The sequence below is a fragment of the Ochotona princeps genome, chromosome 5, assembly GCF_030435755.1.
Source record: "Ochotona princeps isolate mOchPri1 chromosome 5, mOchPri1.hap1, whole genome shotgun sequence".
Taxonomy (NCBI): domain Eukaryota; kingdom Metazoa; phylum Chordata; class Mammalia; order Lagomorpha; family Ochotonidae; genus Ochotona; species Ochotona princeps.
In genome coordinates, this window is record NC_080836.1 from 106,707,442 (window position 1) to 106,731,582 (window position 24,141).

The 24,141-nt window shown below is 59.6% G+C and overlaps 1 protein-coding gene across 1 annotated transcript in view; it reads left to right on the forward strand.

Moving 5' to 3' along the window:
- Positions 1–1,253: 1,253 nt before the first annotated feature.
- The window catches only part of RAMP1 (receptor activity modifying protein 1), a 30,095-nt gene continuing 7,207 nt past the window's right edge, over positions 1,254–24,141 (forward strand). The window contains exons 1-2 of the mRNA XM_012930419.2: positions 1,254–1,435; positions 13,405–13,543. Of these exons, the coding sequence (XP_012785873.1) occupies positions 1,384–1,435; positions 13,405–13,543 (191 nt within the window). The 5' untranslated portion in view covers positions 1,254–1,383. The remainder of the gene's footprint in view (positions 1,436–13,404; positions 13,544–24,141) is intronic.

Here is a 24,141-nt window from a genome sequence, read left to right on the forward strand (position 1 = left end):
GTCCCAGGTGAAGCCACAGGTGGGAAGGGACCTGAGCCCAGGGCACCCAGCAGCAGCTGTAGGCCCCTTCAGGTGACCTGTCCCGGGGCTGCCCTGCAGGGTGTAGGCCCCTTCAGGTGACCTGTCCCAGGGCTGCCCTGCAGCGTGTAGGCCCCTTCAGGTGACCTGTCCCAGGGCTGCCGTGCAGGGTATAGGCCCCTTCAGGTGACCTGTCCCGGGGCTGCCCTGCAGCATGTAGGCCTGGCCCCTCTCAGCCAGGCTTTGGGTCGCTGCGGCTGAAATTCATGCAGAGCTTTCCTTTGTTGTCTTACCTTGCAGCTGAGGTCACCCATGCTAGGGTCCTGCTAAACTGAAGATAGGACTTTGGTGAACAAAGTGGGCAGGTCAGGCCACAGGATGGGTTCAAGAGGGGCTAATCAAGTCCAGGAAGTGTGTGCCCTCCACTGCCACTTGCCACAGGCCCAGGCATGCTGACCCTGCCAGCTGTCAGCGCCTGCCTGGAGCTTACAGCAGGTGGCAGCAGACTCTCGGCCAGAGGCTCAGTTCACCTGCAGGAAAGAATACCTAACACCACAAACACCCCCAGTACCACAGCGCTGAGCTGCAGCACAGAGGCCGGCACCGCCTCCCTGCACATACACAGAGCTTACCAGTTGCTTGGAGTCCTTGGAAGAGGAGGGTAAAGAAGGAAGTGCAGCCAGGGCTGGGTGCTGGTGCCTCCAGGCCAGGCTCAGCCTCCTGCACCTGTACTCCCTGTGGCTACTCGGGGAACTTGTCGTTTCACCCGCCAGTGCCTGTGGCCACCCTCCCCTAGGAGGACGCTCCTCATCCCGTGTCCAGTCAGGACTGATGGGGCGGGGGGGGGGGCACTGTCCCACCGCCCACCCTGAGCATTAGGTCTCGCATGCCACCTCCAGGCTCACAGGAGCCCTCCCCTCTGTCCCAGGACCTTTCCCAGCGCCTTGCCTTGTCTCACCCTGCAACACTGCCACTCTTCCAGCCCTTCAGTGCCCTGGGCCCCGCCAGCTTTCGCCACCCCAGGCGTCCCCATGCTTGCCCCTGGAGGGACCAGAGGGGCAGGAAGCCAGGTGAAGACTGGCGTGTGGCCTCGACCTGCCCCACCTCCCCAATTTTAAAGTGGTTAATTTGGCGAACTTTCCTGAAGGTTGCAGCGTTTTCCTGGCTCTGGGCAAGCCTCCGCCCAGCAGGTGCCGCCCGCCCAGTGCCTCCCCGCCCCCAGCCGCGGTGCTTCGGGCAACGCTGCCGCTCCCACCCCACGCTCCCGCCCCCGGCGGCGTCTCCGCGGGGCGGGCGCTGCGACGTCCCCAGTACTCAGCGGGGCGCGCCGCGGGCGGGCCGACTCCACTCGGCTTGCTGCGCGCCATGGCTCGGGACCTGCGTGGCCTCCCTCGCCAGGGCCTCTGGCTACTGCTAGGTGAGTAGGTGCGGGGCTCCAGATTGCGCGCCCGCTCAGAGGCAGAGGAGGCGGTGGGAGACTGCAATCGCGCCCTCCTGCTGCTTGCGAACACCAGCGGCCGCCTTCCCACGCAAGGGTCCCTCCACAGTGTGCGAGCAGTGTGTGTGGGGTCGGGGTTTGGGCAGGAGATCTCAAGGCTCCAGGAGGAGGCGAGCGGAAGGGGAAGCGGACTGCAGCTTCTCCAGAGGTTGGACAGTTGGGGCAGGGTGCTTAGGAAGGGCAGTGCAACTTTGTCCCCCGCGGCAAGGAATACCAGGTGCCCCAGCCGTGCTTGCTTCCCGAGGCCGCGGTGTGCAGGCAGGATCTGAGCGAGCACCTTGGAGGCTCAGTGGCTCAGGAGTGAACACGAGCAGTGTCGCTCCGAGCTGTTTCTTGTTTGCTTGCTGGTGTCCTTGCAAGAATTAGCCCAGCTGTCTCGCTGAGGGGGGAGAGGAGTGGGAGGGGAAGGGCTCGGAGGGAGGAGGGTAGGGCTTGCTACAAGTTCTCCTTTGTTTGTTTGCCGGGCAAGCCGGAGAGGCAGAGACTTGGTGAAGCAGAATTTGCTTTGTGCTTGGAGAGACCCTGTGGTCTTAGGGACCCGCGGCAGGTTTAGCAAGAAGCGATTGCTCTCGCCGGCCTGTGTGTCATGTTTTCCCACAATGATGTGTCAAGACTGTGTCAACTGTGAGCTTGTGGATTGTTTCCTGTGCCGCTGACCTTTGCTGAAGGTGTCTAGGCAGGTTCCTCGGCTGGGAGGAGCCCGTCCTGTTGCTTGCACCCTGTGGGTGCTGCCGGCCCTGCTGGCCCCTTCCCAGAGCTGGGGTGTGGCCGCCAGCACCTGCTGTGCATGGCCGGTGCTGTCGCCAAGAAGCAGCTGCTGGCTGAGTGGGCAGGCTGGGAGCTGGAGCCTGCGAGGGGCAGCGGGTGGACGTGAGCTTCTCGGGTGGCCGCCCGCGTCGTGGCTGCCGAGCAGGTGCTGTGCCATCATGTGGGATGCTGTGTGCAGTGGCGCCGGTTCTCCCCTGCTGCCTCGGGGTCCCTCCGGGTTGTCGTGGAATTTGCTGTTTCGGTTTCCTAAGAGACCAGCCCTCCCTGTGAGCCAGGCAGAAGGACGGCCTCGTGCCTTCCTCACACAGCTGAGCGCTCTGTGCGGCCGGCCGGGGACTGGGGCAAGGGGGGCCAGCACCCGCTGGCGCCCGTATAAAAGTTGTTGTCTCAACCACATGTAAGAACTCCCCTTGTTTACCAAGAGAACATTTCGTGTTCAGCTGCAAGTCCAAAGTCCTGTGGTGTGAGCCTCATCCCCAGTGGTCTGGCTAATGTTATGTCTAGGAAGAGCAAACATGGCCCTGAGAGCTTATCGGCATGTTAATGAGCTTGGAGCCCGCTGCATGGGAATTGCTGCACACATGCACACACTGCTGTGTTGCCTGGCCACGGCAGCAGCCACATCTCCCTGGTGATGTCCACTGTGCTGCCCAGAAGGGCACCGTGGGAGGTTTTGAGGCCCTGCCAAGCCACAGGTTTCAGAACTCTGTGACAACTTTACGACCAGGCCGTTTGGCTTATTCCATCTGTTCACCTTCTGCGTGTTGTCATTAAAATCTCCGTGGAGCTGGAAGGTTCTTTCCCTCTGGGTATCCCCAAGACCTCCCTGTTGCAAGGATGCCGGAAGATGGCATGTGCAGCCCTCGAGGTCTGCTGTCCCAGTGCAGGCTCCGGCCACCAGGACTACCCTCCCTTGGGGCATGCTGCCAGTCTGTGTCCTGTGCGGGGTGGCCTCCGCAGCCGGCTGTCCTGGGAACGCAGCCTCCCACGGCCGCTAGCCTGGGGCTGGGACTTTTGGAACAGCTGAAAGATTTAGGGGAATGTGCAACTCTGCGAGAACAGAAGGAAGAACTAGAAATTACTGGAACATTCCAGGATGCAGCCCGGGAAAGCTTTGCGCCAGCAGGCTCTGACAGCTCGAATGCCCGAGGCCAGCTCCGAGTCCCTCGTGTCTGCTAATCAAGTCTGTTTATCCTCTGCATGTGTAGCTGCAGGGGGAAGTTTCCTGATGTCTGTCTTCCTTGGGCCCAGGGAAGGGTGTTGTCCGCCAGCAGCCAGGGCTTGGAGAAGCTGTCCCACCCCTGTGGGCAGCACCATGAGTAGTCGGGGGGCAGAAGGAAGTCCTTACTTAAATCAGATAACTAACCAGGCTCTTCGTGACTCCTTGGTGCCGGAAGGAGCTCCTTTTCTGGTTTCTCATCAGTTGAAACTGGTGTCTGGCAGATATGGTTCGAACTTCAGGGACCACACTGGGCCCTGAGAGTATATGGGGCCTGGGGAGCTGCCTGTCAGAGCCCCCGCCTGAGGACCCTTCACCACTAGAACCCATGCACAGGCCGCGTCCCAGATGCCGGCTCAGCAGGCGCGGCAATGGACACAGCAGCCGTGGTCTGGGCTGACTGACTCCCAGGAGGATATGGGGTGCTAACCTCACCAACATGGAGCCAGGCCCCGCCCCCGCTCCTACAGCTTTCCATTGCCACTTGGCCTCAGATTTGGAGGCTCCCAGTCTCGGCCTCGGCGAGGCCATCTGCCCCGCCATCTGGTGCGGCTGGGGGATGGCAGTGGCAGGGCATGTGCCAGGAATCAATCCTGTGGCACACCAGCGGGCAGAGGAATCACAACCAGGCCCAGGTCGGCTTCTGTGTCTACTTGTCTCCGGAACTAACTCCCAAGATGCTTTCCCAATGACCCAGGGACCTGGGCCCTCTTACATCCCCTGAAGGGACCGGATCTCTGCCTTTAGTCCTTCAACATCTGTCTATTAGCCATTCATGATTCACATGAGACTTAGGGGGCCAATCCATTGGTACAAGGGAATTTGGGGATATGCCAACACCCCTTCACCACCACACACACACACACAACAAGGACCACCCCAGGCCAGGTCCCCTCTGGAGGGCACAACCAGGGACAGACTGCCAGCTCAGGGCATCAGAGGCCCTAAGCGTCAACACCCACATGACCAGTTACCTGCTGAGAGGAAGCAGCTGGACAGCATGGACCCTGGAGTGAGAAACTAGGACCAACATGGAAGGCCGGTGCTCACGGTGTGGTGGGGGGCAGGAGTGTGGTTGGCCCCCAGGGAACCCGGTAAAGGAGGACAGAGTCACGCACTAGTTCTTGGTCCCTTCTATGTCACATCGTCTAAGTGGGTCACACAGGGCCATGGCTGGGTGGGGGGAGGCCTGCGGCTGAGCTGCCTGCATAGGCTGTCCTACCCCGGCACAGGACAGAGCCATGGTGCCCACTGAGAAAAACCTGCTTGTGTTAGCGGTGGATGCTGGGCTCAATGGCAGACCTACGATTGCCAAGGAGTGGGCACTGGGCACAGCGGTGATGGTGCCTACATTCTGTGTGGGGGTGCCCGCATGCCAGGAAGCATCTGCTTGCAGCTCCAGCTGCCTGCTAAGGCACACTCCAGGGGCAGCAGTCTGGGTGGAGCTCTGGGCTCCTGCATTCAGTCTGCCCCCAGCCCTCTTCCTGCAGGTGTTTGGGGAGAGGCTCAGCAGGTGGCCCTCCCCCTCCCTCTCCCTTGGTCTGCCTTCAAAAAAAAAAGCTCATCTGTACTGAGCATCTGTAGTCATCTTCTTGTGCCCCAACATTGTGATGCCATGGTGATGGCATCCTATCTGTGTCGTGTGAGGGAGAGAAGACAGCGCACGCTAGGCATGCTGGGTTCTGCAGGAACGCTGTTACTAGAGCATGTGTGCAGGGCAGGTTCCTGGCGCCGCCCCAGCAACAGTTGCAGGTCGGGCAGGGGGCAAGTGGAACGAGCCAGCAGAGGGAGAGCAGATGGGCGGGCCAAGACGCCAAGATGGGTTCTGCAAGAATTGGGGTTCCTTGCATCCATCACAGCAACTTCGCAGGCTGGTCACAGGACATCCGCAGAGATCTCGTGGCAGACAGTGAGGTTGCCTTTGTTGGGACGTTGGCCAGCCTTCCGGGTGTCCGGGGCCGCTGACCACAGCCGCCCCGTGTAAGGCCGTCGGCTCTGGGACCTTTGTCTCCTGCACAGCCTGATCTGGTCCTGTTGCACACAGCAAAGCTCTGCTGCCTACAGATAAGGCTCATGTTCATGCAGAGGAAATAAACAGAAGACCACAGGAGTGGCAGTGGGGGCAGGGCTGGAGCCCTGGGAGGGCTGTGAAAATGCCCTGGTCCCTGAAACTTTCTGGAAGCTTCTAAGACTGAACTCTGGTGGGAATGAGAGTGTACAGCCAGTCAAGACTGGAGGGGGAAGTACATGGAATGGCGGGATTGGATGTGTGGGCTCAGCCCTGGAGCGTGCACCCTCTGAGCATGGTGACAGGGTCCTGAGGGGCCCCAGCAGCACCTGGGCACGGAGCAGGAAGGGGGCACCTGGCCAAGGCTAGCCAAGCCGGAGTCCAGGAGAGGCCACGGTTTGTCGTGGTGCAACCTTCAGGACAGCGAGAAGAGCTCTCTCCCTGAAAGGTGCGCTGTGTACACCTGCTGCAGCTGTTGGCCCATCCACAGCAGCCCCAGGTGACAGGATGCCCTCCCCCCAGTTCCCAGAGACCATCGTGGGTGCTGAAGGGACAGCCTGGGAGCGGCAGGAGGAACGGCCCATGAGGGCGGGGAGAGGCACAGAGAAAGGTGCCTGAGGGTACATGTGGTGTTGGGCGACTAGAGGTGACACAGAGACACAGCTGCGTGTCACTGGGCACCTGCACACAGGTGCACCTGGAGCCTCGGCCCAGCTGGAGGACGTGGTCCTGCGCTTTCCTCTGGACCTGAAACGGCCCCGGCCTCCCTGGCTTCCGGGTGGATGCTGTCAGTCGCTGTCATTGGAATTTCGGTGCGGATAGTACTGTGTCATCTAACTGTTCCGGGAAGAAGCAGGTCACCACCACATCCTCCCCCAGCGCCCCTACCGCCCGTCTCCTGGGTCCTCTTGCCCGTCCTCCGCGCATAGCCACAGCGGCGGGCTTTGGTACTGCTCTGCCAGCTGTGGCCTTTTCCGCTGGCTTACTTCCTGCCTGCTCGTTGCTGGCATTGGAGCTCCTGGTCTTCCTCTTTTCTAAAAACATTTCTTTATTATTATTGGAAAAGCAGATTTACAGAAAGGAGAGACAGAAAGATCTTCCATCCACTGGTTCACTCCCCAAGTGGCCACAAAGGCCGCCGGAGCTGAGCCAATCTGAAGCCAGGAGCTTCCAGGTCTCCCACCCAGGTGGTCCCATGGCTTTGGTCCTTCCTCAACTGCTTTTCCAGGCCACAGGCAGGGAGCTGGATGGGAAGTGGAACAGCTGGGATGCGAACTGGCTCCCATAAGGCATCCCAGTGCTCATCGTTGAGCCATTACGCAGGGCCCTTTTTTCTTTCTTAATTTTTTTCTGAATTGACATGCAGAGAAAGAGAACTTTCATTCCTGGTCATCTCCCCAGATGCCCACGACAGCCAGGATGAAGCAGGTAGCCAGGGCCTCAGCGTATGTCAGCTGTTGGCCACCATCCCGCAGAGCACACATTCCCAGGAAGCTGGTGGGAAACAGAGCCAGGACTGGGACCTGGTGCTCCAGCTGGGGTACAGATGCCACGATGAGGCCCAGCACCGGGCCCAAGAGGCTCTCTCTAACCACACCTGCATGGTGACGGTGTGCTGTGTGTGCCCAGGGGTGCCCCTGGCAGACCATGCGTTGAGACTTCCCTAGGCAGCATCACCTCCCCCATGTCAGGTGGGGGGCGTGACAGCAGCTGCCCGTGCTGCAGGCCGGTAGCCACAAGCCCCAGCACTGTCCACCTTGTCTCGTGTCCACAGGGTTGGCAGAGTGGTGGAGGACGCGTCCCTCTGTTGCATTCAAATTCTGTTTTGTTTCCAGCAGAGGAGGCCTTACCACATGGTGGGCACAGCCCTAGTTGGCGAGACCAGGGCAGAGCACGCGTGTGGTGTGAGCACCCGCCAGTCCTGCGCCCTGCACCCTGCGCCCTGGCAGCCGTCTCAGGGCCGCCCTGCTGTTGCCTAGCAGGGTCACCTGGCACCTGGCCTTACTAGCTGTGATGTTTCCTTCTCCCAGAGAGGTGTGTGGTGGTTCTCTCCCTCCATCCAGGTTGGCGTGCAGGTGCCAATGAGCCATTTCTGGAAGCTCCGAGGGGACTTGGCACTCACCTGTGACCCCTCCAGGGCTTTTCTTAGGGGGAAGTACGACTGGCCTTTTGTGGTTGGGTCTTTCCTGGGCAGGGCTGTGTTGTGCCATCGTCTATGCTGCTGTAGGCAGTGGCAGGGGGCACAGCTCCATCACCCCCATGGTCACAGGGGAGCCCCAAGGTGCCACTGAGCCAGGAAGCCCTGCAGGTTAGGGTATCTGTCCACTATCCCATTTACAAGGTTTACTTTAAAAAAAAATTCTATTGGGCCCAGCGGCGTGGCCTAGCGGCTAAAGTCCTCACCTTGAACGCACCGGGATCCCATATGGGCGCCGGTTCTAATCCCAGCAGCTCCACTTCCCATCCAGCTCCCTGCTTGTGGCCTGGGAAAGCAGTCGAGGACGGCCCAATGCATTGGGACACTGCACCCGCTCGGGAGACCTGGAGGAGGTTCCAGGTTCCCGGCTTTGGATCGGCGCAGCACCGGCCCGTTGCGGCTCACTTGGGGAGTGAATCATCGGATGGAAGATCTTCCTCTCTGTCTCTCCTCCTCTCTGTATATCCGGCTTTCCAATAAAAATGAATAAATCTTTAAAAAAAAATCCTATTTCTTTGAAAGGCAGAGTTACAGGGCGACAGAAATCTTCTACCCTCTAGTTCACCCCCCAGATGGCCACAGCAGCTAGCACTGTGCCAGGTAGCAGTCAGGAGCCAGGAGCTTCCTCTGGGTCTCCCATGTGGGTGCAGGGGCCCAGGGACTTGAGCTTCCTCCCTGCTTTCCCAGGCTGTCAGCAGGGAGCTGGCTGGGCGGTGAATGCGATGTCGCCATTGCAGGCCTTGGTCTTAACTGTTCCACCGTGGTGGCAGCCACTTTCCTTACAGGAGTGGGTTTTCAGGGCCTCCTGACTGCTTCGGGGGAGGGGGAGCAGGGATGTGGCCAGTTGGCTCGTGTTTCCCATTCCTTGTGTCTGTGGTCGCTTGCCCTTTGCAGGCCGCACTTGGGAGTCTCATGTCAGTTCTTGGACAGAGGGGCCAGCGGTTCATCTCTGCATGCCTCTCCACGCCCCTTCCAGGAAGCAGCTCCCAGGTTCCCTTTCGCGACCGTGCTTGCCTGCTTGCCGGATGCTGAGCCTGCTGGTTCTCGTCCTCTCGTTGAGGAATGAAGCTTGCTCAGCCGGTCTCCTGCTCGCTGTCTTGGCTCCATCACCCAAATTCCTTTGTCTCGGGCCTAATGTTAACATTTTTTGTTTGTGGTTTTCCTTTCCTACTCTGCATGTGAATGCCACAGAGCCGTCAGAGGACACTCAGGCCACCGCCCCCCGCTACTGTGATGGTGGGGTGCCGGCATCTCTTGGGGACCCAGTTTCCACACCCAGACCAGAAGGGCAGGATCCCCCAGTTCTAGGTTTCCCTTTTGGAGCCATTTGCGCTGCTTACCATGGCACCAGGAGTGCCCGAGAAGGCCACTGCTCCCACGTCCTCACCAATGCCACTTCTCTGTTCAGTTTCCCCCTTGCTTGGTCTGAGCCATGCCAGCTGCCGGGAGAGGCCCTTGGCAGCATCTTAGGTGGAACGCAGCCTCATCGGGAACAGTGTGCGGGTCTCTCATTCCTCATCTCTACTCTGACCTTCGCTGCCCGCCTGGCGGATGGTCCTGAGGGACTGTGTTGAGGGGGGCAAGCTCGCGTTGCTGGCTTCCGACTGGGCGCTGTCCCAAGGGCCTCGTGGTCTGTCTGTGGTTCCTGGCCTGTGGCAGGGAGGCACTTAGGTACTTGCACCTGCAGGCCAGCCCTGAGCCCTGACGAGGCCCCTGGGCAGTGTGCAGGATCTGGCACAGGCCAGCACTCTGCATGCGTGGTTGAGGAAATATACTGCAGTTGGTGCTGACATTTTCAGTTTTTATAAGATCTGTTTATTTATTTGAAAGCCAGAATTACATAGAGGGAGAGAGAGATCTTCCATCTTCTGATTCACTCCCTGAATGACTGAAATGGCTAAGTCTAAGCTAGGCCAAAACCAGGGGCCACGAACTTCTGGGGCTCCCGCATGGGCTCAGGGGAGCCTTCTGCTGCCGTCCTGGGCCATTGGTAGAGAGCTTGATCTGAAGTGGAGCAACTGAACACAGACCAGTGCCCATATGGGATATAGGTACTGGGGGCGGAGGCTTAACTTGCTAGCCCTGTTTTTGATTTCTTAGGAGGCGTGCTGGTTTTCTTGAGAGAGGCGTTTTCCTTGCTGTCCTGTTTTCCGTTTAGCCTTGTGTTGTATCTTGTGATGAAATCCCACGTGGCCATCACCTGGGTAGTCAGCTTGAGATGTGAATGGTGTCCATCAACTATGGGCTAAATCCCCATAAGTGGCAGGTGCAGGCGACCAAAGGAGACCAAGAGAGGAGGAGGAGTGGGAAGGGGGTCCTGGGTGTGGTGGCGACTGTCCTCAGGTCCTAAGTATTCATGGAAAGCATGGCAGAGGGGAGGCCACACATCTGAGCAAATGCCAGGCAATCCTGAGGCCCCATGACTGGGCACTCAGATGAGAAGACCAGGCAGCCCCACTGGAGGCTGACCACTGGGGACAGGCTATGGGGCACTGTCAGAGGCTCTGGGGTCTGCCGTACCTTCTGCAATGAGCACGCCTGGGGTTGACTCCCAGGCCTACCCCCTGGGGCTGGCTGGCTCTGGGCAGGCAGGTCCACCCTCTGGGCTCCACTCTGCTGCTGTATTGCAAGGATTCAATAGGCTGGTGTGTGGGCCAGGGGAGAGGGTCTCCTGGTGGAAGGGGGACCAGAAAGTCTTCCAGCAGGAATGAGTAGCTGACCTGTGGCCCTGTCCACTCTGTGTCCGTCTGTTCTCATCCTGCTTCCCGAAGCAACATGGTCACCTCCCATGGCCGGAGGTACAGGTGTGGAACCCACCAAAACATGGCACGGCCTCAGGTCCCAGGGCGCCAGACAACATGGGCAACATCTGTAAGGGAGAGAGAAGAGCCTGGGAGCTTCCAGAAGGCAGGGCCGTCCTGGAGGTTGGCAGCTGTCGCCGCAGGGGTGGGTAGGCTTCTTGTTAGCAGTGAGCCCCCTCAGCTGGTGGGAACCCGTGAGAACAGGCGCCATGTGGGCTGCACAGAGGCTCCTCCCTGCCGTCTGCACACACACAAGAAGGCTATGTGGAGATGTAGCAGGTAAGGCCACCACCAGTGATGTCAGCATCTTATATGGGCACGGGTTCAAGTCCCAGCTGCTCCACTTCCCATCCAGCTCCCTGCTTGTGGCCTGGGAAAGCAATGGAGTATGACTCAAGCCCTTGGATTCCTGTACACACGTGGGAGACCCAGAGGAAGCTCCTGGCTCCTGACTTTGGACTGATTCCGTTCCGGCCATTGTGGCCATTTCAGCAATGAATCAGTGAATGTGAGATTCTCTCTCCATCTGTGTGTGTCTGCCTTTCTCGCTGTAACTCTTTCAAATAAATAAATTAATCCTAAAAACCGGAAAGAATGCACACAGAGTCACAGTGCCCGCTGGGCACTGCTGGATTGCGAGTCCAACCCTGCTAAGGCCGGCTGAGGGCACCGAGGCACACAGGTTCTGGGGGGCAGGGTGGGCCAGAACATGTCAGCCACTCTATGCTTTTTTTTTAAGATTTATTTACTTTATTACAAAGTCAGATATACAGAGAGGAGGAGAGACAGAGAGGAAGATCTTCCATCCTATGATTCACTCCCCAAGTGAGCCACAACGGCCAGTGCTGCGCTGATCCGAAGCCAGGAACCAGGAACCTCTTCCGGGTCTCCCATGTGGGTGCAGGGTCCCAAGTCTTTGGACCGTTCTTGACTGCTTTCCCAGGCCACAAGCAGGGAGCTGGATGGGAAGTGGAGCTGCCGGGATTAGAACCGGCGCCCATATGGGATCCCGGGGCGTTCAAGGCGAGGAATTTAGCCGCTAGGGCACGCGGCCAGGCCCCATTCTATGCTTTTGTGACTGACCCTGAAGCCCCAGCTGCCACCCCCCGCTACTGGCACACCTTGTAGGACCCCCTGTGGCCCACCCCTTTTGTTGGTCTCTGGCTGTGGGTCCTGCAGGTGACCCCAACACCTGGCGTATTAGCTGCCCCAGCCCAGCAGAGGAACCGTCCTGTTTCACAGATGGAAGCTGCTGGTCCAGCAGGTGGGAGCCGCCCTGGGGACTGCTCCTCCCCGAAAGGCTTGAGGTGCCACAGTCCCAGGGGTCCTTGCTGGCCGAGAGGACCACAGCGAGCTGTGCCATGCCAGCGTTAAAGGGCAAACGGCCATGGGCAACAAGATCACTTGTGGGGTGGACTCCCCCTCCTCTCCTGGGCAAGCCCACCCTCGCCAGGCTGAGCCGGGGTTCGTGGAAAGCTGAGTGTGGCTTGGCCTGAAGGTGCTGGCGCTCCTAGGGGAGGTGCTGCTGCAGGGCTCACGGCTCCTCATGTGCACTGTGGGGTACAGGCCCAGCGCCGCTGCCTCTCTGCTCTGCACCTGAAACAGCAGCCACAGGAGAAACAGTCGCGGGGGTGCATGGACCTCTTGGGCCCCAGTTGAGTGGCCTGGAGACTTAGGGCCATTCTTTCCCAGTGGCAAAATGGTCATATTGCCCTCCTAACTGTCATAAAAAATTGTGTCCCTGTAAGGAAGGTGCATGCCTAAAACAGGATGCCTGAAATTTGACCCTGTGACCCCGAGTCACCTGCTGCCCAGGGTGAGCGCAGTGGACCTGCTACAAAGAGCAGGGGTCCAGACAGGGCTGGCCGCAGCGAGTGCGTCCATGGGAGGCAGAGAAGGGAGGGGGCAGCCCAGAGCCCAGCTGGAATTGAGGCTCTGGTGCCAACCTGCTGCAGCACACAGAACAGGATGTCTCACAGATGCCTGGAGCAGCAAGCTGGTGGGCTGGCAGGGCAGTGGGCTGGGCGGCACGGGGCAAGCGTCTCCACCATAGCCGTGGGGTCAGGGTCCGGGAGGAGGCAAGCCTGAGTGGGATAAAGAGGAGCACCTTAACAGGGAGGGGGCGTGGCAGATGGGGACGCGCCTGTGCAGCCGCCTCACCCACTTGTTCACTCCTCTGGCAGATGCCAGGCTGTGGTGCTTTGCTGTGTGCCTGCCAGGGATGCCAGCCTGCCTGCCAGGGATGCCAGCGCAGCAGTCAGGAGGGAGTGGGGGTGAAGGTGCTGTAAAGTAGTTCTGAGAGGAGGAATACTCCAGAAAGGCCAGGCGCCAGGGGCCGGGGTGGTTTCCTGTAGGGCAGCTGGGGCAGGGGGCCAGGGTCGCCTGGAGGAGGGCAGGTCATCCTAGGTGCCGGGCTCTGCCAGGTAAAGGCTTACAGCTGGCCTTGCATGCTGGGGCCAGAGCCAGAGAATTCCTGGGGTCGTCGAGCCCTCCCAAGTTCCCTGTGAGCCCCTGGTCCTGCACCCATCTGAGCAGGTGGGCCTTCCTCCTGGCAGCGTCACAGACAGAGCAATCTCCCCAAATATCCACAGCAACCAGGATTGGCCAGCTGAAGCCAGGAGCTGGGTGGCCGAGGTAGGTGGCAGGGACCCCTGGAGCCCACTTCCAGAAGCTCAGACACTTGTGCGGCCATCACTAGCTGAGTGGACAGTGACCCTGTTGCTGTAGGACTCGGGATGACCTTCATGGACACGATGGCCGATGGAGATAGAACAGGACTGGGGCCGGGCACAGGCCTCCTGGCCACCCCCAGAGACGCTGTCCTGAGGCACTGTGAGGGGGCTGGGATGGGGGGAGTAGGGTGGCTGGCAGGTGACATGCCCGGCTCTGTTGCAGCTCACCACCTCTTCGTGGTCACAGCCTGCCAGGATGTGGACTACAGCGCACTGCTGCAAGAGTACTGCCTTGCCCCCTTCCAGGTGGACATGGAGGCTGCTGGGAGGACCGTGTGGTGCGACTGGGGAAAGACCATGCGGTGAGTCGGGGGACGGGGCCAGGGAGGGAAGGGGAGACCACAGAGGGGCTGGGGGCCATGCAGAGGCTGGGGGCACCAGAAGGGCTCTTTTCCATAGCCTAGCATGACTGCCTTGAAGCAAAGGGAACTGTGAATGATGGTGGGCGGTGGGCTGTCCTCAGGCTCGGGCCACCGTGACAGCCACTTGGGCCAAGCTCCTGCTTCCCTCCCAGCCCTTGGCACTCAGTGCCACCTGCCTCCCTCTGCCTCCAGGGCCCGGGGCACCCCCTCCCAACCCCCGCCCTGGCCCAGGTTCCTCTACCTGCTGGCCCGTGGACAGACCTTGCTTGTGTGCAATCCTGTTTGGGATTTTGTTTTCACTTCATCAAACAAGACTTTAGGGGTGTACTGGGTGCATCATGGGCTGGGCACTGTTGGCACTCATTGTGAACCACTCTTTCTCGCCTGGGTCTCCTGCCCTCTGGGATCTGTGGTCAACACACACCATGGGCTCCTCCCAGCCTAGGTCTCCTGCCCTCTGGGATCTATGGTTAACACACACCGTGGGCTCCTCCTAGCCTGGGTCTCCTGCCCTCTGGGATCTTGTGTGTGGGTTCCTGGCGACACTGGTGCAGTACACAGCATGGGTCTACAAGTCCTCGTGCCCACCCTGCCCCTGCGGTGTCAGACCTGAGAGAGCAGAGGGAGCTGGCTCTGGGTGGACACGGTGGCCACATCTTCTGTCCTCGCTGACCTCCAGGTAGGGACTGCTCCTGTGGACCCTAGGGGCTCAGGCCTGTCTCCCCAAAGCCACCTGGCCAGCTGGCTTCCTCTATGTGCCAGCCGCATGGCACCTGAGGCTGGCTCCCCTTCCTCGGCTCTGTGCAGACTGCTCAGCCCGTCTCCACCTGGGGACCCCATGGTTCCATAGGAGACAGGGTGGGCTGTGCAGCCCCAGGACTCTTGCCACATGCCCTGGAAGAGCCTCATGTGGCTGCTCGCCAGGGAGATCCCACTGCACCTGTGCCTGCCGGCCCAGGGGCCTCAGTGACACACGCAGTCGCCTCTGCGGGGTGGGGGGACACCTGAGAGCACCCAGACCTCCGGCTCTCCTCGCCCACGCCTCCCCATACCCTTCTCAGGCTGACTTTGAGACTTGGAAGCCTCATTTTCTAACTGAAGAATGAGTCAGGAGTTGGGGATGAGGGAGGAGGAGAGGGTATAAAATCAGAACAGCCAGTTCCTTGGGTTAAAGTTGCTTGAGCTAATTGTCCTGCTGCGGCTGGCTCGTTTGTATACAAGGGAGAGGTGGCAGGTGAGAGGCTGGGTGAGGGGTGGCTAATTAGCGTAGAGGATCGTAGAGGATCGCTGGGAGCGGCTGGGGGTGCCAGCCAGCAGGGAGTGGCATGGCCAGGCTGTGAAGCAGCCGTGGTGCTATTAAAACAGGAAAGCCTCCTGTCCCTGCCCCCAGCCAGGCTCATCCACCGGGGAGAGGGCCACCCACCACCCTCGTCAGGGCCCCGTGGTGAACAAGGAGCTGGGCCGCTCTTTTCTTTAAGAAGGAAAATTGCAATCATTCAGAACCTAGGACAACGATCCACATGTGCCCGCTCAGCCCTGGCCCCCACCGGTGTGCTAGGTGGGTGCCCGCTCAGCCCTGGCCCCCACTGGTGTGCTGAGTGGGGTCAGATGCCCACTCAGCGCACACGGGCAGCACTGGGCGTCTCCTCTGCCAGCCAGTTCCCGGGCCCCAGGCCGCTGGTCTGCCTCTGACGTCAGAGTGGATGCGAGAAGGGCCTCTTGGGGGCTGGCATCAGGGCTCGGGGATAAGCCATTGCTTGATTGCAGCATCAACATCCCATCACACGACACCAGGTCAAGTTCTGGACACTCCCTTCTGATCCATCTCCCAGCTACTGGGAGGGCAGTGGAGGGTGGCCCTGGTGCCCGGGCTCTGCCACCCACACGGGAGCCCCAGAGGAGGCTCCTGGTTCTGCCCGGACCTAACCCAGACCGTTGTGGCCAATTGGGGAGTGATTGGAAGACCCATTCTCTCTCTCTCTGTCTCTCTCTCTCTCTCTCTTTCTCTCTCCTTCCTTCCTTCTGTCTTTCAGATAAATAAGTGTATGTGGGTGTTTGTTTTTGGTTTTGGTTTTTATAAAGATACACTTGTGAGGCCTGTGTTCACGAGGTCACAGCTGAGGGCCTGGACCTCCTGGCAGCTCTGGGCACCTGCTCAAGGACAGATGTCCCAGTGAGCCTCAGAGCCCAGGAGGACGTTCTGGCCACCCCTGGCCAGGGGCTGGGCCTTAGGCGGTCGGCTGCTCCAGCGCTGCGTTCTTTGAGTGCCAGTTAACACTAGCCCTGCCAGCCAGCCAGCATGCATTACCCTGCGCAGCAACCCTGGGCTGCTCATCCTGCCAGCCCCTTACCTGGTCGGTGGATTTGGCAGGCTGGCACTTGTGGAGGTGGCCAGAGTCCTTCCGTAAATGCTTGGTGGGAGCCTGGGGATGTCAGCTCCCTCAGCTCCAGAGGGATCCCTGCTCGTGATGCTGGCCCCTGCTCTGCGCCCTGGCGCTGAGGGTACCTGCTGTGGCCCTGCCTGGGGCTCTCAGCTTCCTCCTCCATCCCTGCCCTGATCTCCCTGGTGTGTGTGAGCCTGGGTGGGCCATGGTGAGAGTGGTCAGTAGAACTGAGCTGGTCCAGAGCCCTGGGCAGCCAGCCCCAGGTGCATGGGGGTGGAGCCCTGGTCAGGCCAAAAGCAGAGTGCTGGGGCACTGGCGGGCAGAGGGCAGGAGGCACAGGTCCCTCCCCATCCTCTGAAGAGCCCTTCCCAAGGTCCCACCTGGGAGGCACCTGCACCTGCCAGCCCCCAGAGACCAGGGTGGGGTGGAGGGTTGGGATGCACTGAGGGCCTGGGGCGGTGGTGGCACAGGAGTTAGGGCAGGGAGCACCAGAGAAGGAAGTCACAGGCAGGTTTGCACACCCAGACCTGAGCTCCTCAGAAGGATCTAGAAAGACACTCCCTTAACCACAAACCAGAGGCAGCCCATGGCCGGCCCATGTGTGAAAGGAGGTGATGTGGGGAGAGCTGTGGCAGGGAAGAGAGCCCATCCCAGCCACAGGACCCTGTTGCTGTCCTCCCAAGGTGGGACACCCCCAGCTGGCCCACGCCACTGGCTTGCTGATGTTAACCTGTGGGGGAGCTCTGAGGGACGGAGGAGGCGGAGCCCCGTTTCCTTCCCCAGGAAGCTTGCAGGGGATCACAGCACAGCTCTCTACCCCCGCCTCCAGCTTTGGGATGAGAGGAGCAGACAGCCCAGTGCCCTGGCACAGCACCCACGGGAACCACGGAGACCACGAGGTGCCAAGCTCTCCTGCTGCTCGGTTTGGGGTGGAACCGAGCCCATGTGTCAGAGACAGGTCAGCGAGGCTTGACACAAACCAGAGCCAGGATGAGCCGGGACAGCAGGAGGAATGTGTCGGGGTGTCTGGGGAAGAGCTCACTACGGGGGGGGGGGACTCCCCCCCCCCCCCCCCCGCTGCAGACAGGAAGTGGCTGTCCTGGGAGGCACGCCAGGCCAGCCTGCACTGGGCTCCCAGGGCCTTGGCCCCTCTTGCAGCTGTCTATGTGACAGGGACAAGATGGTCACAGGCAGAGGGGAGATGGGAAGCCCTCGCCCCACGCCATGTGCAACCTCATGCGCGTGGCACGCTGTATGTGGTGGGCAGCAGGGGCAGTGGTTCCAAATCTGCCGCTTTCTTTCTTTTTTGTGATTTATTTATTAAAGGGCAGAGTGACACATAACAACAGATTCTCCATCCACTGGTTCACTCCCCAGATGGCCTCAGTGGCTGGGGCTGAGCCACAACCAAGCCGGGAGCCAAGCTCCGTCCCTGCCTCCCCTGCAGGTGGCAAGGGCCCTAGCTGTCAGGCCGGCCGCGGCTGCTTTCCCAGGACGGGAAGCAGAGGTTCACCCAGTGCACAGCAGACCAGCACCCCGTGGGACGTCAGTGCTCAGCAGAGGTTTACCCAGTGCACAGCAGCACCAGCCCCAATCATCATGCCTTTTATAAAATTAGTTTCTTTGTTTTAAAAGAATTAACGGTGCTGGCGAAGTCAGAATTCCTGCAGGCAGGCTTCCTTAGGGCTCTGTGCCCCATCACCGTTTGAAAGCGTCTGGTTCATCCTGCTGCCAGCATCCTACAGAGCTGCGTATTCCCGGACCGAGGGTCGGGCTGTTGTGCTGTTACATTGGCAAGTGTGGAGGAGGTTGCCCGTCCGGGGTTCCTAACACGCCCGGACTAGTCCTCTCCAGTTACATCTGGTTTGGTTTTTGCCAAGTGCAAATTATTTCACCAGTGACCTCTCCAGTTTGTCCTTCAAGTCACGTCTTTTTTTAAGGCTTTATTTTTTAGAGCACTTTCAGATTCTTGGCAAAACGGAGAGGAAGTTACAGAGACTTCTGATGTACCCACTGAAGGTTTGCAAAATCTTTTGTTATGAATTCCTGAGGAATCTGCATACTACTCTGTCACCGCGACCTATTTCCCTGTGTTGGTGTCAGCGGTGTTTGCCTCCCGCGGTCCAGGAGATTGCTCATTGGACACGCGCGTGCTCCGGCTGCCCCTGGAGGCGAGGAGCCACTCGGGCTGACGTCCTCACGAGCTCAGTGTGGCCACAGCATAATGCGCCGTTTCTCTGTTTTGTTGTTCTCAGTTTGGAAATAATATTCATCTTGTTAACCCAGTGGGTTGTTACATTAAGATGTGAATTAAAATGTATTCCCTTCCTAGCTCTGTTCTCCAAACCTGATTTGTGAGCTGATGTTTCCTATACGCGCTGTTGGTCCAACTTAGCTGAAGACATAACACCGTGTGCGTCAGAGTCCATTCCATTCATTTTCACTTAGGTTCAGGGGTCACACTTAGCCATTTAGACTTCCATGATTTTCTAGAATTTTCTGTGAGAAGGCCTTTGACTGTGCCTCCGTTTCATCATATTTTGCGTTGTGTTTTGTTTTGCCTGATCTATTTTCTGCCTATTTTTACAGAAGAACCTAAGAACCATTTTTGCCAAGTTCCAGACCGAGTCCCTGGGTGTTGCTGGGGTCACCGAGCACCCCGCCCGTCCAGGCTCGGAGGGAGTCCCACGTGTTGATTCTCACCCGGCTCTCTGCTTTTCATGCTTTACAGTTTATTTATGTATTTATTTATCTTGCAAGTCAGAGTTACAAAGAGAGAGAGAGCCTCTACCCACTGGTTGGCTGTGCAACAGCCACTGCTGGCTGGCTGGCTCTACCCAGATGTTAACCCACTGTGTAACAGCCAATGCTAAGGGCCCGGCGTGGCAGCCTAGCAACTAAAGTCCTCGCCTTGCACTCACCGGGATCCCACATGGGCACTGGTTCTAATCCTGGAGGCCCTGCTTCCCATCCAGCTCCCTGCCTGTGGCCTGGGAAAGCAGTTGAGGACGGCCCAAAGCCTTGGGACCCTGAACCTGCATGGGAGATCCGGAAGAGGCTCCTGGCTCCTGGCTTTGGATCAGATCGCTCCAACCGTTACGGCCACTTGGGGAGTGAATCATTGGAACAAAAGGTCTTGCTCTCTGTCGCTCCTCTTCTCTGTGTATCTGCCTTTCCAATAAAAAATAAAATCTTAAAACAAAACAAACAGCCAGTGCTAAGCCAGGCTGAAGCCAGGAGCCAGGAGCTACTTCTGGGTCACCTACATGGTTGCAGGGGCCCAAGCAATTGGACCATCTTCCACTAATTTTCCTAGTCCAATTAGCAGGGAGCTGGATCTGAAATAGAGGAGCCAGGACTTGAACGCACACCTGTATGGGAAGCTGGCGACAGGCAGCCCCACTAGCTGGCCAGATTTTATTTGGGTCATTACCTTCTCTTCCTACATTATCTTTCAGTAATGGCTAACAAATCATGAAGGACTAATGGAGCTTGGAATGGGACTCCTACCCCGGGGCACACAGCCTGTCAGCCCTGTGCCTACCTGACCCCGTGGGCTCTGCCCCCTAGGACTGCCTTGGCGCTTCCGTTCCCTGGGTGTGTCCTTGCTGCGTGGGGCTGTTTGTGCTGGCTGGCCACGGGAACGCGAGGGGATGGCTCCGTGCAAGCGACTTGTCACTAGAGAGGTCTCATGGGTGTAGTTTGGGCCGTTTCCTTCTCCTGTCTACCTTGGCTGACTTTGAGCTTCTTCCTCCCTTTCTCCTGTCTGCACGTCACCTGGGATGAGAGGATTCGAATCCTCCGAGGTCTTGAGGAGTTGCGGTGTGCAGTCATCTTTACACACACCGTGTGTGTTCAGGGTGTTTGTCCTTTTCCAGTTCCTGCCGCATTCATCAGAAGGACGTGATGCGCCCACTTGGCGGGACGGGATGTGTCCCGGTGAAGTGCCCACTTGGCGGGACGGGATGTGTCCCGGTGAAGCGCCCACTTGGCGGGACGGGATGTGGTCCTGGTTAGAGCCTTCAGCCCTAACACGTGTCATACAGCAGTGTCTTTCTCTGATATTTTGCTTCTTGATGTTTCTTTGTGTGCTGCTTTACTGCTCGTTGTTGCTTGTAGTGCCTTTTCCTCTGTTAAATGAGACTGAAATATTGGCAAATGGCTTTTCTCTCAACCAGCTACAAAATGTGCAACAACATGTTCTTATTTCTGTGTTTGTCCAGGGTGTGGGGAGCAGACTGGCCGCCCCTGAAAGAACGGAAGCCTCTGGGTGTACAGCTCTCCCCCTCCCCTCCTCTCTCCCCTCCCCCTCCCCCTCTCCTCCCACTCCCTCTCCCCTCCCCTTCCCCTCCCCCATCCCCTTCCCCTCCCCCTCCCCCATCCCCTTCCCCTCCCCTTCCCCTTTCCCTCCCCCATCCCCCTCCCCTCTCCCCTCTCCCCTTTCCCCCTCCTCCATCCTCTCCCTCTCCCCCTCCCCCTCTCCTCCCCCCCCCTCCCCTCCCTCTCCCCTTTCCCCCTCCTCCATCCTCTCCCCTCTCCCCTCCCCTCTCCCCTCCCCTCCCTCTCCCCTCCCCCTCCCTCTCCCCTCCCCTCCCTCTCCCCTCCCCCTCCCCCTCCCTCTCCCCTCTCCCCTTTCCCTTCTCCCAGTTGATGGCTGTTAGCTCTGAACCGCACTTCTTCCTCTCTGCCTGCGTTTGGTTCCCTTGCGTCCTGCCGACTCACTCCTGCATGTTTCTAAAGGCAGTCGTGTTTATTTGAGAGACAGAGAGTTCTTTTTGGGTTCTCTCCTCAGATGTCCTGCAGTCCAGCAGCTCCGTCTGGATCTTGCACATGGGTGGCAGGAGCCCAGCTACTTGGGCTGTGGCCACGGCCTCCTGGGGACTGCGTGGGCTGTGGGGAGCCACGGCACTCCAGCACGGCGCCCCACCTGCGACTTCCGGTTGGGTCCCTGAGCTACCTGCCGCCCCCCATCTGCATACTTTCGTCAGTAATCATGCTGGCTCCAGTGTGCTGCTAATTCAAGCCTGTCTTTCAGTTTCTTAACATCATCAAGCCGTGATTTACAGTAGATCCTAGAAATAAAGTGTGTGACTAACAGAGAATTCACCATCCTCCCGGGAGCTTGCCTCTGCAGGCGGGTGACAGCTTGGCAGGATGACAAAGCCGTGGGGAACAGGTGAAGGCAGAAGTGATGCTGATGACAGGCAGGTGTTTTTGAAATGCGCACCTGCTCCCAACGTGCCTTTCACCCCAAGCTTCTGATGAGAACTTGGGAATTGGGTTAGTGCGTGCCAGGGTTACCCCTCCAGTCTTGCAGGGGCCAGGATGTTTTAGTGTCCTCAGCTAAGAAGTCCACCCCGCGCCTCCTTCCTTGGGCGCCTGGGTCCCCTGTGGCCATCCTGTCCCTTCACTCAGTGCTATGTCAGACTGCCCCTCTCGCCACATGCTCTGTGTGCATACATTTTCCCAGATAACCTGTTTCTGTTCTCTGTTGTGAAACATTGTTTTAAAGCTTTACTTATTGGATAGGCAGGAGAGAGAGGTCTTTCATGCACTGGTTCACTCTCCAAATGTCCGCAGCAGCAGGGCCTAGGCGGGGCTGAGCCAGGAACCAGGAGCTGCACCCAGATCTCCTCCATCCTGGGCGGCTGGGGTACCCTGAGCTGGGACCGCAGGAAGCTGCGTCAGAAGCAGAGCACCCAGCTGCCCGCCTCCCCCAGATGGGGGCCAGGGTGCTGGCTCCGGGACAAACTCCTGCAGCTCTTCCTCCAGGCAGTTCCTGGTTAGGAGACTACTGAAGGGGTAGGGTGATCAGGTGGTCCCCACACCTGAGAGGCCAGCGAGGGAGGGCGGGAGGAGCCGGGACTTGGCTTCCCTATGGACACTGCTGAGCCACGGACCCCACGGGGAAGGGACAGGAGGGCACAGCCTGGCACCTGGAGGGGCTGTGCACATGATGCCCCTCCACCCCCAAGGCTGGCCACTGAGTGGGGACCACAAATGATTGTCCTCGCCTGCCATGGCTGACTCAACCCCTGCAGGGAAGTAGGGGACCCCCTACTCCATCCCCTCATCGCCATCCCAGCCTGGAGATCAGATTGGCCTGAGGCTCCGAGGCCTGGACTGCTCTGTGTCCCAGACTGCTCCGTGTCCTGGGCTGCTCCATGTCCTGGGCTGCTCCATGTCCCAGGCTGCTCCATGCCCCAGGCTGCTTCATGCCCTGTGCTGCTCCGTGCCCCAGGCTGCTCCATGTCCCAGCTACTCCATGTCCCAGGCTGCTTCATGCCCTGGGCTGCTCCGTGCCCCGGACTGCTCCATGTCCCAGCTGCTCCATGTCCCAGGCTGCTCCATGTCACAGGCTGCTCCATGTCCCGGGCTGCTCCATGTCCCAGCTGCTCCATGTCCCGGGCTGCTCCATGTGCCAGGCTACTCTGTGTCGCAGGCTGACTGTGAGAGACAGTTTGCTTTCAGTTGTTCTCCTCTGAGGGTACTGGTGCCACCCAGCATGCTCAGGCCCCTTCAGAGACCAATGGACATGCTCACAGGAGGCCAGGGACAGGAGCAGCCACCCCCTGCCCCCAGGACCCCTACTGGAGAAGGGTGCTGCGGAGTCTGGGCACCAAGGGCCTGTGGCCATGGGGTGCTGTCTGGAGGACCCTGGAATCATGGATGCTGGCTCCACAGTGGGCACAGCTTGGGGCACTGGCCACGGAGGACCCAGGGTCATGGGTGCTCTGTCCACAGTGGCCACAGCTCGATGGCCAGCCCCTGCATGCCCAGCCAGACCCAGTTGCAGGCACTAACACAGCATGGTCTAACCTTGCCGTGGATGCCTGCTGAATGTTAAGCCCGCCTCTCCCCACAGCCCTGGGCCTGTTCTCAGAGGTGGCACTGTGCCCGCCTGCCCCACGGGGCCTCTCCATGGGGAGCCTGGCTTGGCAGATCTCTGCCCGCTCTGTGCCAGAGCTGGCTGCATGTGGAGCCAGGGATGAATTTAGAAGCCTCCCACTTCCTGCCAACCTGGAGCTGCCAGAGCCAGGGGTGTGAAAGAGGAGAGGGGGCCAGGTCTGGGGAGGGGGCAAAGGGGCACATACCCCCACCCCCAACGGGGCTGCTGGGGAACAGGTGTCCTAGCAGCCTGCATGGGAGAGGGCTGGTACTACCCTGTCCCTCAGGGTGAGAGCACTTGTGCATGTCTGGCTGCTGGCAGGTGCCCCATGGGACCTTTCCTGGGCCAAGCACAGGACTGCCCCTGCCAGCACGGAGCCATGAGCTTGCTCCAGACCCCCGCAGCTTTCCCACTGGGCCTGCCCTCACACAGCCATGCAACACCAGACCCTCTCCGTGTGTCTTCCTGTTGCTCCCAGGAGCCCACTGATGTTCTGTACAGTCCTGAACCAGGGAGGGGGCTCTGCCCTGCTTGCTGGCATATGGTCCTTCTTCCCACCCCCACTGCAGCCCCAGCCAGGGAGCTGTCACTGGCATGAGATCCAGGTGTGCGCGACTGGCGCAGCTCCCGGCCCCCGATGGCGGGCTGCAGTGAATTCTGACAGCTTGTCACACAGTCTCCCTTGCCCTGAAAGGAGCCAGGCTCCAGTGTGTACGCACACATGCCTGTGTGCGCTTCCGGACCCCTGGGATTTGGGCTGAGGCCCGCACACAAATGAGCTGGCCCTGGCACGCTCGCTCCATGCCCAGTGCTACCAGGCCAGGCGGCTGCAGGGCTCTGGTAAATAGAGGACAAGGGCCAAGAGTGGCTAGCCCCCAGTGCTGTTCAGGGGTCCTGCCTGCCTGTTTGTGGTGTTTTCAATGGGAATGGAAACCATGGCAGAAGGCAGACTTGCCCCTCCACGGCTGTACCTTGCCATCCACCCTGCCCCTCCACGCCACACCCTGCCCCCTCCATAGCTGCACCCTGCCCCCTCCACCCTGCCCTTCCACATCTGTCCCCTGCCCCCTCCACCCTGCCCGCTCCACGGCTGCCCCCTGCCATCCACCCTGCCCCCTCCACCCTGTTCCTCCACGGCCACGCCCTGCCCCCTCCACAGCTGTACCCTGCCCCCTCCACAGTCACACCCTGCCCCTTCCCAAGGTAGTGAGCAGGTCTCTGGCCAACACCCTGACAACTGGGTTTTTTTAGTCACCTGAAGAAAA